This window comes from Lycorma delicatula, chromosome 2, assembly GCF_047948215.1.
Source record: "Lycorma delicatula isolate Av1 chromosome 2, ASM4794821v1, whole genome shotgun sequence".
Lineage (NCBI taxonomy): Eukaryota > Metazoa > Arthropoda > Insecta > Hemiptera > Fulgoridae > Lycorma > Lycorma delicatula.
Window position 1 is genome coordinate 102,108,768 of NC_134456.1, and position 24,186 is coordinate 102,132,953.

At 27.7% G+C, this 24,186-nt stretch overlaps 1 protein-coding gene across 3 annotated transcripts in view; it reads right to left on the minus strand.

The window, feature by feature from the left end:
* Positions 1-24,186, minus strand: part of LOC142319056 (tetraspanin-9-like) — a 126,310-nt gene that overhangs the window by 16,853 nt on the left and 85,271 nt on the right. For all 3 annotated transcript variants that reach the window (XR_012755099.1, XM_075355906.1, XM_075355905.1), the window contains exons 3-6: positions 15,228-15,419; positions 12,255-12,434; positions 7,086-7,197; positions 5,274-5,398 (exon numbers count right to left, since the gene is read on the minus strand). Coding sequence is in view for 2 of the 3 variants with exons in the window: in XM_075355906.1 (XP_075212021.1) it covers positions 5,274-5,398; positions 7,086-7,197; positions 12,255-12,434; positions 15,228-15,419 (609 nt within the window). In the remaining variant the exon portion in view is untranslated. The remainder of the gene's footprint in view (positions 1-5,273; positions 5,399-7,085; positions 7,198-12,254; positions 12,435-15,227; positions 15,420-24,186) is intronic.

Below are 24,186 nucleotides of genomic sequence, written 5' to 3' on the forward strand. Positions count from 1 at the left end.
CAGCTTTTTATGCAATTCTTTAATAGGAAACAGAGAATCCCACAGGAAGAGTAGGTACTCGACTGAGCTTCCAATAAAGAAGTAGCTGCACACTGGCTTCAGTGGAAGAAAGAGCCATTGATAGCAAAAAGAAAATAGAGGAGTATAGAAAACAGAACAAAATCAACTCACCCTTAGAAAAATGAAACAACAAAATGGTATTCGAGTTATTAATTTTAAAATACAATAGAATAATATCTACACAACATTAAAAATCAATAAAAAATATATAAACACACACACAACACAAATTAAATTAACTTTAAGGGCATGAGGTTTGTTCTCTGATATTCTTGAAGCTTTGAGAAGACTAGCAGCTAAAATATAAAATTTCATAACAAATTTCATTTGTTTGTTAAAAAAATTGTTTATTATCAAATTATCTAAATTCCTTATACTTCCAATGAACTTTAAACAGAAGTAGGAAGGACATCACTAATAACTCATCAAGTCATCCAAAATTGTGCTAAGTTGATGGAACCTCACAAAGCATTTTTAAAATAGTCATTTCTTAATTAAAACTGAACATAATTTTTTTTATAGTATAATTTTTATAATTGGTTGTAAAAATTATTATTTTAAAACTATGTATTTTCACTTACTTAAAATTTCTTCTAATGAATATCTTTTTATTCAATTCAATCGGTTTATGAAACGAAATGGGTAATTAAAGTTTTCATGCTTTCATTACATTGTTTAGTTCTACTTTGATTCTAGAGATCTCTCAGCCAATTTATAATTCTAGTACGTCGTTAATGTATTGGATTGTGAATTACATGGCTTACAAGCCTTGATTTTACAACCATGGAGCAGTGTGAATGATCAAAAAAGCTGAATGTGGAAAGGTTCAAACCCCTATTGTAGTGAAATAGGTTTTTATGTTTTGATATATTGTAAATGGTGAAGTTTATCATGATAACCACAACATCTTATTGCACTATCAGAAGAAAATGAACAAGAATGCTAGTTTCAATTAGACAGTGTTACATGTCAAAGTGTTATTATGTCAGAAATATATTTACGAATTTTGAGAGTACTCATTCCGTTGTATAAAGTTTTAATATGGACATGGTATGTTGATATTTTTTTTCATTATATATAACCCAGTAATAAACAGTGAACATCTAATAATATTAAACAAATTAAATTCTTATAATGAAAGTTTTAAATTCACATTTGAAATACATAATAATAGAATGTTGAATTATTTAGATGTCAATATCGAAACGAACAAGGACAAGAAAATTGAAACATCAGTGTATAGAAAACCTACATCCAAAAATAATATAAGAATTATTAAAAAACTAAATCATCCTTGGTCTTGTAAAATGAATATTTATACAAATATGATACAATCGGATACTTATAAAAAGAAAATAATTAAGTACACATATAATAACAGAGAAAAGTTAAATAACAAAATAAACATCATAAAACATAGCAGTTGAAAATGGGTATGATACTACTTTAATAATATTTATAAAACAAAACACAGAACACAATAATAAAATAACTACTTTATAACCAATACATTTACTCCTGACCTTAACTTTAAGTACCTAGCTTTAAGACTTTTGGGGTTCATGTCCCCACAAGTCTAGTCTCTGCAGCTTTTCTTTCCACTACACACTGAGCTGCAGAACACTTTACACCATACACATACATTACACAACACTACACAAATTACATGCCCTTACACAACAACATTCTAAACTATTTCTTTATACATGTACACTCGGTGGTGTTGTGACATCTTATGAAATGCAACCATAACTCAAGTTGAAATCTATCATGCCAATGGGTGGATGACTCTATGAAGTGAGTCTCAAACAATGTCCTCTGGGTACCTGGGTGAACCCAGTTGTATTTAGTTCTAGCTCCAGTACACGTGGCCTCTACTGGAGGGGTCTGTTATATCGCTGGTTCTCGTGGGAACTATATGGAAATTCCTAATAAACCCCTATGGTGGTTGGTGGTCCATCTGAAAAAATCACCATCCAAAGTCAAGTGAAATGACCTCACTCATGAGAATAAAAATGCTATTGATGAGAACATGCTAACTGTTGACGAATCCCATCCACAGTATCGTAATGTATGATTTGTTATTCTTAAACACAATCAGGAAGGAGGCTCCCTTCAAAAGTTCTCATCTTTCTTGATCAATAAAGTTATTACAGGCTTAAGTAGTTCACCTTAAAATGTCAGAATATTGAGGGATAGGCGATACTTGTTGAGATAATTAGGGATGAACAGAGTAGATCTCTGTTGCATCTCACTAACATGGGTGGTATTAACATAAAAGCAGTATGCCACAAATCCTTGAATACCAGCCGAGGAGTAATCTTTTGTTGGGTTCTATTTGAGCTTTATGTCAGTGAGATAACCGATAAACTTTGTCCTCAAGGTGTTGTTGAGGTGAGACGAATTATGAGACGTCAGAGCGGAATAGAGGAACCTACTCCCTCTCTTAAATTAGCGTTTTACCTTCCTGTACCACCGGAGAAAATCAGAGTAGGTTACACATCTATTCGAGTGGAAACATTCATTCCCAAGCCTAGGCGATGTTTCCAGTGTCAAAAGATATGACCACATTACATCTTCTTGCCAGAACAGCTGCAATTTGTGCTCAATTGCACATTGAGCACATTGTGGCCTTCATTTGCACAATGAAGGCCACAATTACTCTGAATGTCAGAAGGAAGAAAAATGTGTTAACTGGAAAGCTATCATTTCCAGCCGCACAAAAAAGTATTGTCACGTGTTCCACAGCTTGATCAGGATATTTAGAGGTTGACAGTTTAGAATGTTTATATAATTACAGTTTATTACTTTAAAGTGTTCAAATTACAACCAGACAAATTAATAATAATAACAATGGTGATAAAAACAATAATGATAATAATAAGTGACAATAATAAAACATTAATGAACACAAATATTAATATTGTAATTACAATCCCAATACTAATCAGAATAATAGTACTGAATGATAATTGCATGACATAAAAACAGAGAAAAATACATAATGTAATTAACAAAAATAAGAATCAAAATATTAAACATCAAATAGTGATAGTAACGTCAATAGTAAATAATAAATACAGATTACACATAAGGCAAAGTTCAATATAAATAATCAATATAATAATAATTTCAGCAAAATCACACAAATATATATATATATATCGCATACATTTGTCACATATACATATACATACATCGCCCACGCTATATGGTTACTTGCAATTCCTGTCCCGGTCAGGGGATATTTAGTCGGTCATGGTTCGCTTCACTCGCCCTTCGCGTCTAGCCAGAGGGTTCCGTTTCTTGGACCCCGCTGTGTTCATTAAAATCATACTTGAAAATAATGACAAATAAAAATTAAAGCCTGTTCAATTTATAAAAAATATCAGTGTATTGTAATTTCTTCAGAGCTAGAGTTTGGTCAGTACAGGACCCGAAACTTTGAGTGATTAAGAATGTGGGTTTCAAAATAATCAGTCTCCATATTAAAAATATTAGTTATACCATTAGTTAATATTAGTTATACTGTAAAAGCACTGGTTACCTGTACTTCGTACCGGTAAAAATCTATTTTGCCGGTTCTTCGCGTTACCTGGCAAACATCACTACAACCTGACCGCACTTCGTCTCATTTTAAAAAAAATTACTTTTTTTTTAGTCAAGTAACCGGAGGCATGTATGGCCAGTCTTGTCACACACACAGTAACAGTGGCTATGTTAGTTGAGCCGCCGCGCCATACACGGCGGCTCAAAACTACTCCTTACAAAAGCGAAATTAAAAAAAAACTGAAAATGGTTTTTTGATATTTATCTGAAGAGTATTTGCAAGCTCCAATCTAGAGAGTATCTCGTTTATTATAGTAAGAACAATGCAATCATTGTTCAATTTTTTTTACCTTTCTTCACCTCTTTCAAGGTTAAATTTCAAAAATGTGGAAATTGGTTTTTAGATATTTACATGAAAATGACGTATCAAAAATCAAGTTGATAACTTCATTTTTTATCAAGAAATAAAAAAAAAGTAAATTTCATTTTTACTTCATTGTTATCCCTTTAAACTTGCAATTGCAGAAAATCCTTTCTTAGGTGGATTTAAATCATAAGAAGAACATTTATACAAATTTTCATAAATTTATCTTCAGTAGCTTTTGCTGTGCATTGATGAAGCAGTCAGTCAGTCTGAATAAGCTGCTCTGTTACAAATTATCACTTGGGACTTTCTCAAATAGTTAAAACAATTATTCAAAATTGGGCTATCATATCATTGTTTGGCACCAATACACATGAATCATATGAACTAATATTTAGAAAATTAAAGTTAAGTTAAAATTGGATAAGTTAAATTAAAATTAAGGATAAGCTAAAATTGTTAACTTATGTTTTTGTTTAAATTGATGAATGTGCAATCTTTGCTAAAAAGAATAGTCATTTGTTCTTTAAAAATAGCAATATGCACCTCTATTAAATCAGACAGCAGTTCTGTTTTCATGAAATTTAACACAATACTACAGAAATAATATTTCTGTCAGTGATGTTTTAATTAATACTATTAATTAAATAAAAAGAAACCTGAATTTTCTGACCCTATTCAATGTGTACATAAATATGGGCTCAAATAACTTCCATTAATCCTTTCTGCTTTGTGATTTATTTGATAGTTTTATAAGTATTCTCATGAATTTACCTTAATATTATTTTGTGCATTTGTATTTTAAATAAGAAATATGTACTTTAACCATATGTATTTTTTATTTTATAATTAATCTTTTATTTTGTGATGTTACTCTAACTAAAATTTCACCACAGTCTCCCATGATTTACTGGCAAATATTGGAGCAGCTCCTTTTTTATACACATGGGTACCATATCTACCCATTCTTGATGATCGAAATAATGTGTTATTGCATACCGATCAGAGTTAAAGATTTATTTATATTTACATGGTATAAGTATAAAATGCTGCAGCATTGCTGCTTTCAAATATACATTTAACAGTGTTATTTTCAATTTATTGACTTACTATCTATGAAAGACGACATTATTTTCTTTAGACAAATTAAAAATATAATTCAATGATAACCTGTTGAATAACTATTAATACAATATCAAAGATTTTTAAATTTGATTTTTAATCTATTTTTAAAATATTACTATTTTTGTTTTATGATAAGCAACATTGATTTAATGATGAATAAAATAAATGATATTACCTGTACAAATGAGACAATAAGGCCAACTACACCAACAATGTGGAGTCTTTCAACAAACCACATTTGTACCTGTTCAGCACAACCTTTGTTATACCACATATCTGGATTATCTGATTGGCCACAACCTGAAATTAATAAATTATAACAATATAACCTAAAACAATTTTATTTTTATCAGATATTTTATAAGTTTATTATTAATTTAATTAAGTTCTTGTTAATGAACTTTGCTCTTTCACCCTAGAAGAAGAGAAACAAAACACAATCAATTGTGCTACCCCCTTACAACATGTAATCACAATTAACTAAAGTGGTTAGCATAACTGACTTACTAATCAGTCAGAAGACAGAAAATTACTTGATTATATCCTTATCAAAAATGAGTCGAGCTATATTTTTTTGATCAATAACTAATTCACCACATAAGCTCAAAGTTTTTGATTGGAAATTTTATGGAAGATAAAAATCTGATTGCAATTTGAACCTGGGACTTTCCAGATAAAAGACTGATATGTTGCTACTCTGCCACAGAAGTCAGTAGACTGGCGATCTCTATGTGGCAGCCTCCACAGTAGCAACATTGAATGAATACATGTCATTACATTGCTACTAGAAGGGAAACAAACATTTGAATAATGTTATATTCCCATATGACTGAAGTACAGCCAAACCTTCCTTTTTTGTTTATTATAGAACTTTTTTTTTTGTTTATAGAAGATTTATTATAGAAGGCTTTCGTTAATTGTTTACAATTTTTAAAACAGTAGATTTTTTTATTACTTTCTTTTTTTAATTGCCTATAGTTTTAATTCATAACACTAACCAAGCTTTTAATTAAACAAAAACTACCATGAGTGCTTTCAGTGTATGATCCATGTTAAATCTAGAATTAAACATATTAAATGGTACCACTTTTGTCCACTAGTTTTCACTGTTTTATTGAGAATTATAATTATAATTTGAAAAGCAATGAAAATATTTTGAATTCAAAATTGGAACATTTCATACAGAAAAAAACAAAATATCAATCTGAGTAATTTGTTTTCAAAAAAGAATACAAAGGTATGAATGATAGAAGCTTGAAATTTTTCATAGAAGATAACAACAAACTAGAGGACAGCATAGGTCCAAGCTGAACAGATTTAACAATGATTCAGTGTTGCAGTTCATACATACATGAAGATTCATGTATGTATTTCATGACTGTATTGTGGAAAAGATTCCTTGAACTTATTTTTTGATTCTACAGTAAGAGTCTATTCTTATTTCTAATATATTTATTCAAATTACTAAAATAATTTTATCAGTCTTTATTCTCATCTGTGAATGAGAGAGCCAGAAAGTTTCATTTGTCCTGCATAACTGCACCTATAATTAATCAGCCTGTTGATGTACCTGTCCCAAATCCAACATTTAATTGATTTAGCATCAACCTGATGCTCCAGTTTTAAGCATCAGCGACAAGCAGATTCTTTGGCCCAAGAAATAGGGAACAGAAATTTAAACTGACTACAAAGAAATCGGATCACCAAAAACTATTGGATTAACTTGAAAAAAGTTGAAGTTAATCCTTTTATTTAATATTTTTATAACTTAAAAAGTATATCAGTATGTTTTCTCCGGTTCTTAAACTGTTGTAGGTACAATCTTTAATTCCTGTTTATTTTAGATAATAAAATGATTAAGATTCTTTTTTAATATCATTAGAGGTTCCAGAATAAAATGAAATATTTCATTAACTTTATAAAACTCAGTGGTTTTCGAAATTGCTCCCAATGCTAAAATTAAAAATAAAATAAATGAAATACTAACTTGTCATATTTTTGTACTCTGGAAGACAACAAGAATCAGGTACTATTTTCATTCCTGGCCATGCTTTAATATAATACCAATCTTCATAACCAGTTACACCACAACAATGAAACTAAAATGAAAATGTACATCAGTAAAGGCAATCTTACATGTACATACTTATTTTTAAAAAAATCATAAATTTATTAACCATTATAGTGTACCAAGGTGGCATACTAGGTAACACCTCCATTTGATGATAAGTTGCTGGAGAGGTCCAATCTTTTTAATGCTCTCAACCTCTCATATTCTATATTCTAATTATATCAATCACTTGTAGCTGGAACCCAGTTACATAATGAATTACAGGCACACAGATGAAAAAGTAAAAGTGGAACAATTTTTCAGTTGGTTTTTGTTAATTAGTTTTAGTAACAATAAAAAGCAGCATCACAAATTTAAGTCTCATTTATGTATATTATTATATAGTATCTTATTATTTATATATATTATTATTTACTCTCATTTATATTTATTATTTATTTTTAAATAAATAAATAAAATGTTATGTTTTCTAGTTCAAACTACTGAAGTAGAGTTTGTTAGATTTATTAAAAAATCTAGTTTATTTAAAAGAAATTTAAAAAAATAAATTTAAGGCAGGTAAAACTGTTTCCAACAGATTAGATCAACATTGTAACAATTCTATGGGTCCTCGCATCTTCAGCAGAAACTAGCATGCTCTGAACTACATCAGCAGATTCTGAAGTCTGTTTTCTTACCTTCTTGACCTTTCAAAATTAATTAGCAAGGGTGAATAATGAAAAAGGTTCTACGCAAAGAACAAACACAATATAAGACACACATTTCTTAATCAGAAGATACCTTTAAATTCTTGTCAGGGTATAAGAACACGTATTATAATCACAATTCAGAATTCTATGTAATTTTTATTACTTAAGGTGGAAACAAGTTATTAATCATTCAGTGCGTTGACTGGCTTAAATACGCATTAAGAAATATTGTTCTTCCTTCTTTAATTAAAAAGTTGTTGGAAGACAGATCAGAAAGTCTAAAGCAGTATCTTAACCAGTAGAATTGTGTGACATGTTTGTTCTAACTGACCTTGTAATCATTCTTCCAGACTCACAGTGGGTTGTGCCTTATGACCAACCAGAAGCATTTATTGTTATACCTTCCAGTATCTTTCTTTGTAATAGGTGCCTAGCATCTATATAATGTACATATTATTAAGCATCAATCAAAATAATATGTCTATGTATTTTTTAGTATAAAAGTGTACATTAACAGCAAATTGTACAATTTGGAAAATATGCTAGTATTAATATAAATATTCTGGCATTTTCTGTGCTTTTCATTCCTTTTTATTGTAGTTAATAGATATACATTAATAACATTATTTATTACTAGCAAAAAATATACATTTGCTTCTGTAGAGATAGTAAATAGTGTATACTATACTTAGGTTTGCTTAAAAAAAGAAACCATACTTAAAACAAAGAAACAAAAGAATAAATATTAATTTATAATGTGTACATCATCCTTTTCCTTTATCCATCTGCTATCAGTCTCAGCTGCAGTTCATGGACTTCCACTTAACTCTTGCCTCTCCACAATTGATCCTCAACAACTTTCTCCACCCTATTCTCTTTTTCATATCTTACTTTACAAGTACTAACCATTTCTCTCTTGATCTTATTCTTATTACATCTAAATTAAAGATTTTTTAATTATTCTTCTACTTTGCATTCACTGTAAGTCTTAAATCATATTGTTCTGCACTGTTGAATTGTCTCCTATGTTGCTCTATAACCTTGATCTTCTTATGACAGAATTTTTACTTGACTAATTATCATCTTACGTACTTATCTAAAAACTTTATTCAGTCGCCGTCTTTTATTGTCTTGTATTTTTTTCTTTTATATCTATACATTAAAAAATATATGTATTTTCTGACTAGATTAGCTATTACTAATTCTTTACTGCACTGATAAAAAAGTCTTTTTTTAATATGATTGTAAAGTTCTTTATGTTGAAGCAAGGAATAACTTTAAATAACATTATTGTTTATTTCCTCAATAAAAAATTTACTGTTAATGTTCTTAATAAATAATTTACAAGATTATGCAATTAGATATCATCATTTTTCCTATTAAAATTTTTATTTGAAACAATATTGACTTGTATGTTTTACCAAAGTATTCTTAAAAATATTTTAACATCATTTATAAATATTTATATTTATTAATATCATTGTTGACTACCATGTACAAGAATATAGCAAAAAATTAGATATTAACATAATCAATCTTCTTTTATAAGGTAATTAAAGAGTTTAATTAATTTATTTAACAAAATATAAACACATATGAAAATTCACACATGTGCAGATACAAACATACTCAACCGTTCCCAATGAACATTTATTCCTGCTAACAATAATGTATTAAAAAATAAAAATTCTTTATATATTGGTTACAGTGCCAGAATAGAGTACATCTTGTTTGACCCAAGTTTTACACTTTTAGCACATTACAAATATATAGAAAATAGTATACATAATGCAGTAATTTGTTGCAACTTATACCTTATTTAATACATAATTTTTACATTTTACTATGTTTTTAAACACATTAGAATACAAATTCTGTATATAATTATTTTTCATATTGTATTAGCAAATCTTTGCTAAAAAGAGTAACTACTTATTCTAAAAATCTGATTTGTATACCACATGACTTCCTTGTACACCTATTAAATTACATATATTTTTACTTCCTTGTACAAAATAAAGGAAGTATTGTGATTACGAAAGATTTCGGTTTTCAGATTTCAACGAAAATATCCATTTTGACCATCCCTGAATTCATTTTGACTAGTTTTTTTGGCGTGATGTGTGTACATACGTATGTATGAACATATGTATCTCGCATAACTTAAAAACAATTAGCTGTGTAGGATGTTGAAATTTTGGATTTAGGACTTTTGTAATATCTAATTGTGCACCTTTCCTTTTGATTGCAATCAACTGAACCAAAAGTGTCCAAAAAAGCCCAAAATTTAAAAATATTTGGATTTTGGACTTTTTCTTAACTGCAGTAATAAGCTGTCATTGATAGCTTTTCTATGATATATCATAAGTGGTACATTGTAAAAAAAAAATTACAAATTTAATTATTGATTATTTTAATAAATTAATTATTTATTAATTATTTTAATAATTCATTTAATTATTTTTCATAATTAATTGGTTCATATTAAGTTCTCAGTGAATTTGAGTTAACTTTTATTAATGTTTGATCAATATTTTATTGATGAATAATAATCAATAACAAAAATATATATATATATATATATATATATATATATATATATATTTATACAGAAGTTTTTAAAGAAATAAAATTTTATGTACTTTTAATTTTAAAAGAATGTGTATGTGTAAATTTAATAGGTGTACAAGGAAGTCATGTACTGTCCACATCAGATTTTTTATATATTTATATATTTATATTTTTTATTACATTTTTTACAATTTTTTTTTTGTTATTGAATTATTATTTATTATAATTTTTGTTAATAGTGATTAATATTTATTAATAAATCAATATATTTAAATTAAAAAAAAAGCAAATGAAGTCAGATTCTTGCCAATGTGCTTTCCCCTTGTAAGATCCAAATATTTCATTAATTAAAATGTTATTGGGCTGTAACTCTGGAACCAATGAAAATAAGTACCACTTATGAAATATCATTGAAAAGCTCTCAATGAGGGCTTATTACTGCAATTAATAAGCCCAAACTTATTAATTTGGATTAATAATCCAAACTTTTTGGATATTTTGGAGTTTTATAGTTTAAAACCAAATTTTTTAGATTTGGGTTTTTTTTTTGGACACTTTTGGTCCAGTCGATTGCAATCAAAACGGCAGGTGCACAACTAGATGTAACAATCCAAAATTTTAATATTGTATGGCTAATTGTTTTCGAGTTATGCAAGATACATACATACGCACGTACAGACGTCACGCCGAAACAAGTCAAAATGGATATTTCCATTGAAATTTGAAAACCAAAATTTTTCGTAATTACAAGTACGATTAGTACAAGTAAAAGTAACAATATTCATTTCTACCAAACCAAACAAAACCATTGTTTGTTTATAACTCAACGGAATAATTCAGTTTACAAGAAAGGGCCTTATTATTTGTTTGACATTTTTAATAAATTACCGAACATTTAAAAAATCTTCCCACCAATTTATTTAAAATAAATAACAAATTTTTCATGTACAGAAACAATACTATTACTATGTCGATAAATTTAAAAATAATATTAATTAAAAATTGTTAAAAATACTTGAATTTTCAGCAGTTCAACGTATACATAAATATGTTCGCAAAGTAATTAAAATTACCTTCTGAATTATGAATTATTTTGTAGCTATTTTTTATATTTAGTACCTTTATATATTCACTTTAACATTATTTCATGTATTTATATTTTAAATAATTAATATGAACTTTAATTACATTTACTTTTTATCTCATAATTTTTGTTTTTATTTTTATAATTTTTCGTACAGTGATAAAATTTATCAATTGATTCAAATAAAAGGAAGGAAAATATTCCAGTATTGGTAAGTTCGTATTAAATAAGATTAACACATAACATTAATACAGTATATATTAAATACTCATTGTTAATGCTAATTTTGAAATTCGAAGAAGTTTATTTGTTACTGTAACATATCTGTAAGCCTCCTTTCCTTTAATTTATTGAAATAAATTATTTAATAGAGTTAAGTTCTGTTTTTCTTAAGACTGTAAATTTAATTTTCAGCAATATTTATCTACAGTTCAAGATTGTTTTAACTAAAATAATACAGAAATTGGTAGTAACCAACCTCTCACACGCGGAACTACTCTCATAGGAATAAAACTTTTCCCAATGAATGTCTGGTTAAGAGAGGTTTTCCTGTATGCAAGTCCTCATTGTCCTTATTGTATATCAATAAGATGTTATTACTTTACATAAAATACATCATAAATTTGGTAATATATTTTTAATAAATTGAATATCCATGTTAAGTATTAAAAAAATAATTAAAAGCTACGTAAATTCTTAGGTGTAATTTTATAAAATATTATTTTAATAAATTGTAATTACCTGATTATGAATTTTATCCCAAATTTCTTCTAATCCATTCTTAGGTGGATTTCTGTAATGGTATTCTATTCCAGCCAGTAATTCATCTTTTAGTACTGAGCTAAGATTGCTACGAAAGACAAATGCAAGTGTTGCAAACATAAATTCAACAAGAAATAAGAATATAACCATACAGAAGTACTGAAAAAAAAAAAACAACAACAACAAAATCAGGTAATAAATAAGCAATGAATAAAGCCCAGATACTCTAAATTCAAGTAAATAAATCTTCAGTTTATTGATTTTTCTGCAAAGTTGCATTTTTGATTTATATAATAAAAAAATAGATTAAAAAAGTAACCCTTTTTTTGGTATTTGTATTACAACTTTACCTCACTAGTAACTATAGATTTTGAGGTTATTGTTCTCTTCATCAGGTTAAATTGTAAAACGGATAAAAATAAAGAAACAAGTGGTTCTACTATTATTAATTTCTGTTTTTATACTTTATTCTGTTAGAAGTTGACTCTAACTGGTCATAATCTCACAATATTGCACGCATATTGTGCAGAACCATTTTATTATTTATTTTAATATGTTTACATTCTAATTTCATGATATGGGCAATAAATCCAAAATCTGAAGTTGAGTAATCAAACAAAGTTGCTACACAAATCTAAAAAATAAGCTATATTCAATTTTTTTTTTAATTATAAAATTGTATTTACAATCATAAAACAATAGATTTTATCCAAAAATTTCCTAAAGTTACTATTTAATTAAATGAACAATAAAAACACAAACTAATAAATAATTTATTAAACTTAATCATAACATCAGAATATAAATAAATTATTAATCAAATATCTCACTCTTTATTTTAAGATTTTTTTTACTTTTTTTCTTCATTTACACTGTCATTTGGTAAATCAAAATAATTTGCGATTGAATGATTTGATTTTAATTTATGAAATATTTTATTAATAACATTACAAATTATGCAGACTGACTGATTGCACAAGAAGTAAAAAATCTGGTTTCATATAATGAGATAGCATAGCTCTTATTAATTTTTTTGTGAAACTCACATAAAAAACAAGGTCTCAAACAGAACTATCATTCCACTATGGCAGCACTATTACATGAGGCAAAAAAAAACACAGATAGTGTGACTAGTGTAACACCAGATGCAATCTCCATGATTCTAATCTAGATAAGTAAAGACCAATACTGAATGAAGGAGAAGGATAAATAGAGTAGTGATTAACCTTTTAAGACACTCCCAGGAAGAATACAAGCAGTAAAATTTTTACAATAGAAGCATAATAAGGCCCTCTCAAATATTGAATCATTAGATATCATCTACAAATTTATACAGATAGATATGTCACAGGAAATGTTTCTGAATCATTCTTTTATAACAAGAAAAATCCCTAGCATATAAAAATTTATAATTACTGTGATACCTCAGGGATTCTCTAACAGGATGTATATATAAGACATTGTGTAGAACATTCTTGGAATCTGATATTTATGGTCCCTTGGACATCATTAATATATCGTTTGAGATCTGATTAAGATATTGTTAATAGATTCATAGAATTCCTTAGATTATCCATGAACATCAAATACGATTAACAGCTATGAAATATATATATATATATATATATATATATATATATATATCTCATGCTGCGTTTAATAGGGTTTGCAACTAAACTTCCTGTCAATACCTATACAATATATACATATTTATTTATTCTTAAGGAAAGTAGTATATGACATGAAACTAGTGTGTATGTCTAGTGTGTACACACTGTTATTATTTTTAATATATATATATATTAAAAAGGAGTAAAGTGAGACAAGTAAAAGATGCCATGTCTGATCAGGATTGAGTCAAAACCTTCTGCATGAAAGGGAGAGATGCTACCAATGGCACCATCACAGTTGACTAAGTACAATTATAAAATTATTAAAATAAAATCAGAAATTAAATGGATTTCAATAACTTATACAAAACATATTTTTAATTAAATGCTAGTGTAATAAATATATATAAATTACTGAATAATAAACTAGGCTTAGAACAAGAAAGATTACATAGTGATATACGCACAAAAAACTGTTGTTAGTTTGTGGATATATGAGAATGCTTGGAACAGCTTGTTTAATGATATGGCTATGGCAGGTGAATTGAAACCTAAAATATCTAATTACTGACATTGTTTTTATGGATTTATCGAGATTATCAATAAGAAAAACTAAATACATTTTTTTTAAACTTTAGGAACTAAGGAGTAATTGTTTTATTTATTTACATTTAAAACTTCACTTAACTGCACCTTCAATGATCCAAATCTATATTTTATACAACCAACTATTGCAGTAATCATTTATCTTACTGTTAATTGATAGTTGATATTTTACATTAAAGGATAAAAAATCCATTGATTATTTCTGCTTTTTCTGTGATCTTTTAGGATGTTCCTCAAATATCCTACTTATTCGGGGAAAAATGGGATATCAATTGGTCATCTGGCTTATTTTAGGATATTTGTGATACTCTGCGATATTTCAGGATATCCCCTACATATCCTGAAATATTTTAGGATATGCATTGAACATGTGGGATGAGTTTCTGACGTCTACACGGAACATTATATAATGAATGAAAAGATATATGTGATAAGCTAAGTTATATTTTATATTTGCACCTACTCATGATTTGCATGAGATTCTTCAGCTATTTCTGAATAATTATAAATTCATAAAATATTTTAATAAGAAGTAAATTTTTATCCTTGTCATCATATTCTGACAACAAAAATTACGATTCAGTCAACAAATAACCCTAATAATGCTCATCACAAACATTTACAAAAAAATATAAATATATTGTGGTATTTAAATTTACAATTTCTTTTTCATATAAACAAATTGTATAGATTAATATACACATAATATTTAAAATACTGATGTACATTTACTTACTGTAACTAGCATACATCGACTTTGAAACCAACTTCCACAGCAACCAAAAAACGTAACCAAGAAAAGAATAACACCCAGTACAATACATAATGAATCAACACTTATTAAAGCATACTGAGGTAGAAGTGTTGTGTAGCCAGTACTTGAAACATGTAACCAGATTCCAACACCTAGTATACCGCATCCTGATAACTAAAATAACATAAAAAAATCAATCATAATTAATAGTTTATAAAATAACTATTTAATTAATATGTATAGTATAGAATATATATATAGTATTAGATAAGAAACAAAAATTACACAAAATTGATAAAAAAAATATAATTAATGGTTAATTTATATTAAAATACAAAGTGTTAGATGAATCAGATTTGGATTAAAATAGTAAAAAATATCATGTTCAAAAGCTGTAAGTGCCATGAAGACAAACTGAAAGTGGTTTAGAGAGCATAAATAAAACTACATCTCAATAAACGTCTTGAGATGGAATACGCCAAATTATGCCATCTATTTGGAAGGTGTGCAGTTATTGCAGATTTTTTTCTTTGAATTACACGTTAACTACTATATATATATATATATATATATATATATATATATATATATATATATATTGGGTGGTTTAAATATTGGAGGGAGTTAAGAGGGAGTTTAATCATGGATTAAGTAATTGATTATTTGAATGGTAATAACTGGAAAACAATGGTGGGAAACAGCCGGGAAGCAAGAAAATATTTAACTTGGTTATTTTGGAGAGTTTAATCATTAACTGCATGCTTAATGAATTAATTTATTAAATAAAAACTAAATAAAACAATTTTGATAAAATACTTACTGTAATTAATTTTTGTTTATGCAAGAATTTTAATTTAAATATATGCTAAAGATAAATTTTAAATTTTAGTATATAGGCTTATGTGTGCAAATATATATAAGCTGACATTTATCTAAGAACCTGTTGTGTTTAGGGGTATGATTGAATTGGTGTAAGAATGTGTAGTTTCTTTCCATAGGGGGAATGGGTTTATGAATGGTAATTTAGTGTTGAGTTAGAGTTAATTTGAAAGTAAATTGACAAACAGATGAAATTAAAAGCACAGTGTGATAGAAGACGTTTTGTCACACTAATTCATGTGTTAGTACAAGGGTTTTGTTAACATTTATTTACTGATTATATTAAAAAACTGAAAGTCTATTTAATATTATTATTTAATGACTATTATTAACTATATTTAATTATTATATAATAATTATTGCTATTTCTTATCATTGTAATCTTATTAATGGAAATAAACACATTTTAAAAAAAGCATCAAATGCCAGGAATAAAAATGAAGTGGTTTCCTGTTGTTTATTTACTTAGCAGAATATTCTACGGCATTTCTGTAAGTCAAACTCTTTAAAATGCAAGTGAAATTTAGCTCTAAAAGCTAAATTTACTTAGTGACTGACTACCGTCTACTGTACGAGTTCAATTTTAATGAACATCATTAATCTGAAAGAAGGTAAAACTGACTAGTACTCTTTAATAGTTTTATTTGCTTCTCAGTCATAAGAATATTGGGATATATTTCTTAAAAATAGCAATAGAACTATACAACATCCTTTTTTGTAAATTGAAAGAAGTATTTTATTCAGTGTAATAAAAATCATACAAATCTGTCATTTGTCCTCAAATTTAATACATTAGTCTGATATTTATCTATTAATTTATATAAAAAAGTTTGAAGAAACAAATTGAAGTAATTTTATACAAATGAATATAATACAAATGATCTTTGCTCTGAATATACATTTCACTAATGGGTAAAAGAAGCAACCTAATAATACTAAGAATGCATGTTTTCTAATAATTAAAAAAAATTGTTGAATATGAAAACTTTTAAAATTAAATTAAAAAAATGGGTTATTTAGTTGAAGAATTTTTTAGGAACATGATTATGGTTATGACATGTCATTATTACAGACATGACTATGATTATTAGTTAGCATTAAAAAAAGAAGGAAAAGAGGAAAAATAAGAAATAAACAAAAGAAATAAATAAGATAAACTTATTGTACAGTAAATAGAATAATAGTATCAGTTAATTTTTTTTATTTATTATAATTGTGATCGAGAGATAATTTTAATTTGAATCATATTTCTTGAACATAATTAAAGCCTTCTGAATTGTAATTTACTTTGATAATATTATAAAATCTTTATGATATTAAACCTTAACATTTTTTCATACAATTAATATGAAATTAATCACATCTATTTTTTATTTTAAATTTAATTATGTATTTTGTGATCTGGTTTTTGTGATACTGTTATCAAGGACTTACAATGGTTTCCTTTCATCCATCCAAACAAATATTGGGGCAGTTTCTTTTTTTATCAGACCAGTAGTATATCTACTACCTATTTATGATGTAATCTGTATAATATGTTATTGTGTGATAAAAATTAAAGATTTATTTGTTACAGACTTTTTTTTAATTCAACAATAATTTTACAATGAACAATAACTTAACAATATAACTATTTATTTATATTTGGGAATAAAAAAATAAATTTTTAAAAATACTGACTGATAAATAGAGAACATTTTTACATCTGTGATATATTTACATTATAACACAAGTAAAAAAAAAAAATAGTTTTAGTTTTTAGATTAATTTTAGAAATCATTTATAGCATTTATAGATATTGAAAAATCATATCTTAATGTAAACGGAAATAGAATGTTTGAGATTTTAAGAAAAAGAGGATTAAAATATACAGAAAGAAATGTATTTAAATCTTGTTCAACAATCTGTAGTCTATTTATTTACTTTACAAAAACAATGTACTGATTGATATCTTATAACAGTTGCTGATGTATGATAATGAATTTTGTAGCATGTGAAAAACACAAATCCTGACTGGGATTCTAACCCAGAACCTGCAGATAAAAATTAGGGATGTTACCTCTCTGCAAGGAGATCAACAATATGTAAAAGGTGAAGAATGGCTAGATACAGTAAGAAAAGATAGGAAGTCTAGAACAGAAATTAAATTTGAAACTAAAGACTGGAATAACGGTAACAAAATGGAATAAACAAGAGGAAATGAGTTATTAAGAATGCAAATAAAAAAACGTAAAACATCAGAATTTATAGAATTTTTTATTCGGTTTATAAATACAAAAGTTAGTAGCCACAGGATGAAATAGTAAAATGTTATAAAAATTTATTAAATTGCTAATTTTAATCATGAGGAATTTATTATCCCATAACATTCCAATTATATTTATAAAACTGTTCTACCATCCTTTTAATAATTCATTTAAAGAGAATTAAAATTTCAAGTTAATAGGTTGATACAGTAAAAAGTTAGAAAGCTATACAAATAGAAATTTTTTTGGAGATATGTTGTCATTTTAATGTTATTTCTAACATTATTTTTGGTTAAGGTAAGATAGATATATAGTTTGTTTTTCCATTTAAAATACTATTATTAATTAGTTTTCCAATTACTGATTTTATGATGAATAAACACTATTTATGAATGAACATACACATATTTTAAAATCTTTAATCAAACTATCTTTAAGTTAAAGCACCATTCAATATTTCCCCAGGGTGTATACAAGTTTAAAAAAAATTATAAGGGAATTAATCAATTCCTTTGATGCACAAGTATCAAAATTCATGGTTATAGGTTAAACCATTACTGAAATATATTTCCAAGTAAAGGCTAACACACACTCACATGTGTGTGTGTGTGCTACATATTTATAAATAATGGTGTATTGTATATATATATATATATATATATATATATATATATAATATAAGTTAACTTATATAAGTTTAAATAAGTTAAATATATATATATTTTTTTTTTAACTTAATTGTTTTCAAAACACTGAAAAATTTAAGAGAGATTTTTTTTGGCTGAATCAATATTTTCCTTTTGTTATATTTTAATGAAGCTAGGAAAATAAAAAGATTAGAAAAGGGCTTTAGTGAAATAGGAAGTTGTTTGTAAAAAGAAATAAGTAAGTTGAAATGGTAAAGTAATGCATGCCATTAAAGACAATACACACTTATATGAAAGCAATTACTGTTAATTATATGAATGCAAATTATCAAGTGTGTTTTTCAATTAAAAATACTAGAACTAATTAGTTTTTCTAATTACTACTTTTATCATAAAATACATTCACATAATTGCATAAAGATAGTTTAAAATGCTTTTAAGTTATTCATATCACAACTCTAGAGCAAAAAAGATTAAAAATAGTAGCATTTAAAAATAAGGACTTCAAGCTATTCAAATTACCTCATAATAATATTTTACAGCTGCTTTCCTTATTCTTTATTTTTTTAGTAAAAAAATACTTTTTCATATAATACATTTATAATTTAGTTCCTAACTAAGAATGCAAATACTTCATTTCCTCAGAGTATTTATAATCCATAAATCAGATTGATGGAATGTGGTTAAATGAAAAAAAAAAAAATAATAATCATAATACAAAGTGAGTCAAACGTATGGAAACCCGTCAACAATTTTAAAACTGTTCCAGATAGAGTACTATAACTTTCAGGATAAGGTATCAGTCATATTTTACCTTTTGACAAGAAATTTCAACCCCTTCTTGGGGGGTTGGCCCAGGGGTTGTAACCCAAATATTTTAAATGGTAACATCCTTTGTGTGATACATCATTTTAAAGATCTCTTTAAGACAAGAAAAATGGAATAAATAAAACGGCGGTGGGATAAATTTTGGATTTTTAAAATTACTAAATTTAGTAAGTTCAAATAATAAAATTACATAAAAAGAAATTAAACTGAATTAAATAAAAATTTAATCTAATTTAATTAAAATTTATTTTAAAGGTTAAATTTAACTTTTAAAAAATTGTTATTTTTTATTCCGAAAAATTGTTTTTGTTCCAATTTAATGAGTAAATAAATAAGAATACTCATGCTCATCAGCTGATCATTGAAGGTGTTTTACCATTGTTACAGAAATAAAGCTTATTTAATTGTTGTGTAATCCATTTTGAGTGTTTCATTACTACACTGTTAGTTTCTTATGAGAATTTATTGTGATCGATTTTTTCTGTACAATATGCTATTAACATGTCACTTAGTGAACAGGAGAGGGTCACACTTTAAATGATGAGGGGTTTTGGTGATAAAGTTAGGTCGCATAATGAAATTTGTGAATTGTTCAATGTAACATTTAATATTGTAATTCTATTTCAAAAGGTACAGTGTCAAAAACCATCAAACACTTTAAAGAAACAGGGAGCATTAATAAAAGGGGAAAACCAAGGAGGCAAAAAATAATAACAAATTGTTAGAAATTATGCAAGAATTTATTGAGAATCCCCATTCCTCGACTTGAACAACAGCAAGAGAATATAACATTAGCCAAAGTTCAGTGATTCAAACATTAAAAAGTGAAAATTTCAAATCCTTCAAAATTCGTCTGGTACAAGAAGTTAATGAAAATGACTTTGATTGAAGATTTGAGTTCTGGAAAATTATGATGTACAGTATTTGTGCAGATCCTAATTAATTAAACAACACAGTTTTTAGTGATAAGGCCACATTATTTTTAAATGACAATGTAAATCACCATAATTGTTGATACTTTTTTTCTTTTTACTGTTTAGCCTCCGGTAACTACTGTTTAGATAATTCTTCAGAGGATGAATGAGGATGATATGTATGAGTGTAAATGAAGTGTAGTCTTGTACATTCTCAGTTCGACCATTCCTGAGATGTGCGGTTAATTGAAACCCAAGCACCAAAGAACACCGGTATCCACGATCTAGTATTCAAATCCGTGTAAAAATAACTGGCTTTACTAGGACTTGAACGCTGTAACTCTCGACTTCCAAATCAGCTGATTTGGGAAGACGCGTTAACCACTAGACCAACCCGGTGGGTATAATTTTTGATACTGGACTGCTATTACTCCACACTGGTTTTGTGAGGCATATACACAGTATCCAGTCAAAGTAAATATATGGGCAGGTATTGCTGGTGAATGATTGATAGGGCCTATATTTATTGATGGAAATTTAAAGTGAAATATGAGACTTTGCTTCTTAACCATATCATTCCAAACATTCAAAACAAAATGTTGGCTCCAACTTCCAAAACATTTAGTTTCAACAAGATGGTGCTCCGTCTTATTTTGGTTTTCAGGTATGTGAAATTTTAAATGCATTTTTTCCTGGAAGATGGATTGGTCAAAGGGATCAAACAGAATGGACAGCGAGATCAACAGACTTGTCACAGTTGGATTATTTTCTATGGGGCCACTTAAAAAGTATTGTTTATCATAATAAGCCCCAAGATATACATGATTTACAAAATAAAATTTGAGAATCAGCACAAAGTATCACTATGGGAATCATTGAATAATGCAGTATCATCCTTTTACAACCAACTGGCACACTGTCAAACAACAGAAGGAGGACATTTCGGACATTTATTAAAATGAAATGAAAGTAAGTAAGTAAGCAAATATTATTTTTTCTGTATTGAGTACTGTTTACCTTCCTTTAAATTAAATTTTTTTCTTTTTAAATTTACAGGTGACCCTACACATGTAAATTTACAGTTCATAACAAGCAATATTGAAATTAGTGATAAGATGAAACAACACTGATTTTCTATTAGAATTTTTTGACTATGTAGAAAATGAAAGGGGAGACATAATATTTGATAAATATATTTTGTATATATATATATATATATAAACAGAGTATTCAGCTTAAAATAAGCCCCACCACTTAGTTCAATGTATAAATAATAGTTTATTGGCAAACAATTACGTAATAATTTACAGAAGGTGTTGAAAATGATGTCCATCCACTTCTATGCACTTGCCAAGACATTTGACCATGTTCCTGGCTACTCTGTTTAGATGTACCCTGTCTATTTTCTGGATGGTATCAGTAACGTTGTCTTCAATTCCTGCAGGGAGTGTGGATTGCTCCTATAAACGATTTCCTTTAAATAACCTCACAGAAGTCAGGACTAGTCAGATCAAGGGATCTTGTTGGCCACAATCCTTTAGAAATGATTTTTCCACTGAATAAAATCCTGTAGCATCTCATCAGTAGCTCTATGGTAAGTGGCAAGTACGGTAAGTATGGTAAGTCCTCTTGCAACCAGCAGTCACACTCATTCTCTTGCAATAAGGCTATGAATTGTTAGATAATTTCTTGGTAGATGGAATCATTCACAGTTTTTTAATAAAACAAGGGCCCTATTATTCATCGCCTTGAAACTGCACACTACACGCCTATTTTTTGTGGGTGTAGATTCAAAGAAAATTTTAATTAATTTTAATTTTTTTATAGATTCAAAGAAAATGTGCGGGTTTTCAGTACCACAGGTCTGGTAGACTATTAACATACCCACCAGGGTGAAACCACACTTCATCTGTGAAAAACACTTGATCTAAAATGCCAATGTTGCCTTTAATGAAATTCTTGAGCCATTGACGTTACTGAACTCTTTTAGCATAACCAGCATTAGTTAGCTAATATTTCAACATTCTCTTCACTGCAGTGTGAGCTAGACTAGTGAAATATTCTACTCCTGGCTTAGGCTCTGCAAAGATTACTAGATCTTGTAATTGCTGCTTTAATGTCCTGCACAAAATTCATCGTTAAAACTTACCAGTGTCAGGCATGTTTCTGATCTAACACTGAATCCGTTTCATGAAATTTTTTAATTAACTTTTTTATAACAATTTTCCCTGGTGCTTCCTTTTCAAATTTCTCCTTGATCTTTCCCTGACATATAACATGAGATTTTGTCTCTATATAAGTTCCAACAAGAATACATGTACTTCATAACTGCATTACTGTACTTGAACTATGTAACGGCATTACTGTTCTTGTTAATTGCATTTTAACAAACAAAACATAACTACCCAACCTTGTTCAAATGCCAGTGCTTGACACAGACTGGTAATACTCAACTGCACAGGCAATATACAGTATTAAATAAAAAGATTAATAACAGATCCCAGACAGCTGGGACTGTCAATTGTCAAAGAATTAATATGATTGTCGGTAAATGAGAGAAATCTTACAAAAAAAAAGACACAAATATATGGTACAAGTTGGTAATCCTATCTATATTAATAGTAATTATTAATATATTACTTGTGTTATACATAAGTATAAGTACTGAAAATTGGTCTATAAAAAAACTAGACATCAAAATCATGTAACTAGAACTGAGATAAGGTATTTGAGAAGAATAATTGGGGAGAAGAGACTACGTGAAGAAAAAGTAGTGAGAAGTGAACTTGGACAGATTCCATTAATTGAAACTCTTGATTCTAAAGAGCTGAATGAAAATTTACCTAGAAGACTTGTGAATGGCAGAGCATGTTTTTGGAATGAGAAATATTTGTGAAAAAAATTGGTGATAGGAGAGGGAAGAGTTATCATGAAGTTAAGAGGTTGGCTGGGGACATACTAAATTGAGAAAATGGATGGAAAATCTGATACCTATTAGCACAATATTAAAAGTCTTATGTTTCTATTACTCAGGCTGTATCAACCATAGATAAACTAACCAAATTCTGAAATGGGTTCCTTTCTAGGCAATTGCTCCTATACTAGTCACAGTATGTATTGAATGACAATAGGTACTGAATGAGTGGTAAACTACATATAATTGGTTTTTATTCACCTTATTTTTTTCTTTTGCATTCCTTTAGTACTACTATGCCAAGTTTCAATCAGTTTTAATCCACTTCTCTATTTTCTTTTGTCCTCACCATTTATCTCAATTTTTCAATTCTACTCCACAATCTCTTCCCGATTGCTGAGTACACCCTCTGTACATCTGTTATAGAGGTCCTTATTGCTAACTCTGTTTGATTCTACTTCCAAATGTTGCCTCACTTTGCCATCATCATTGCTCATATGGGTACAACCACCT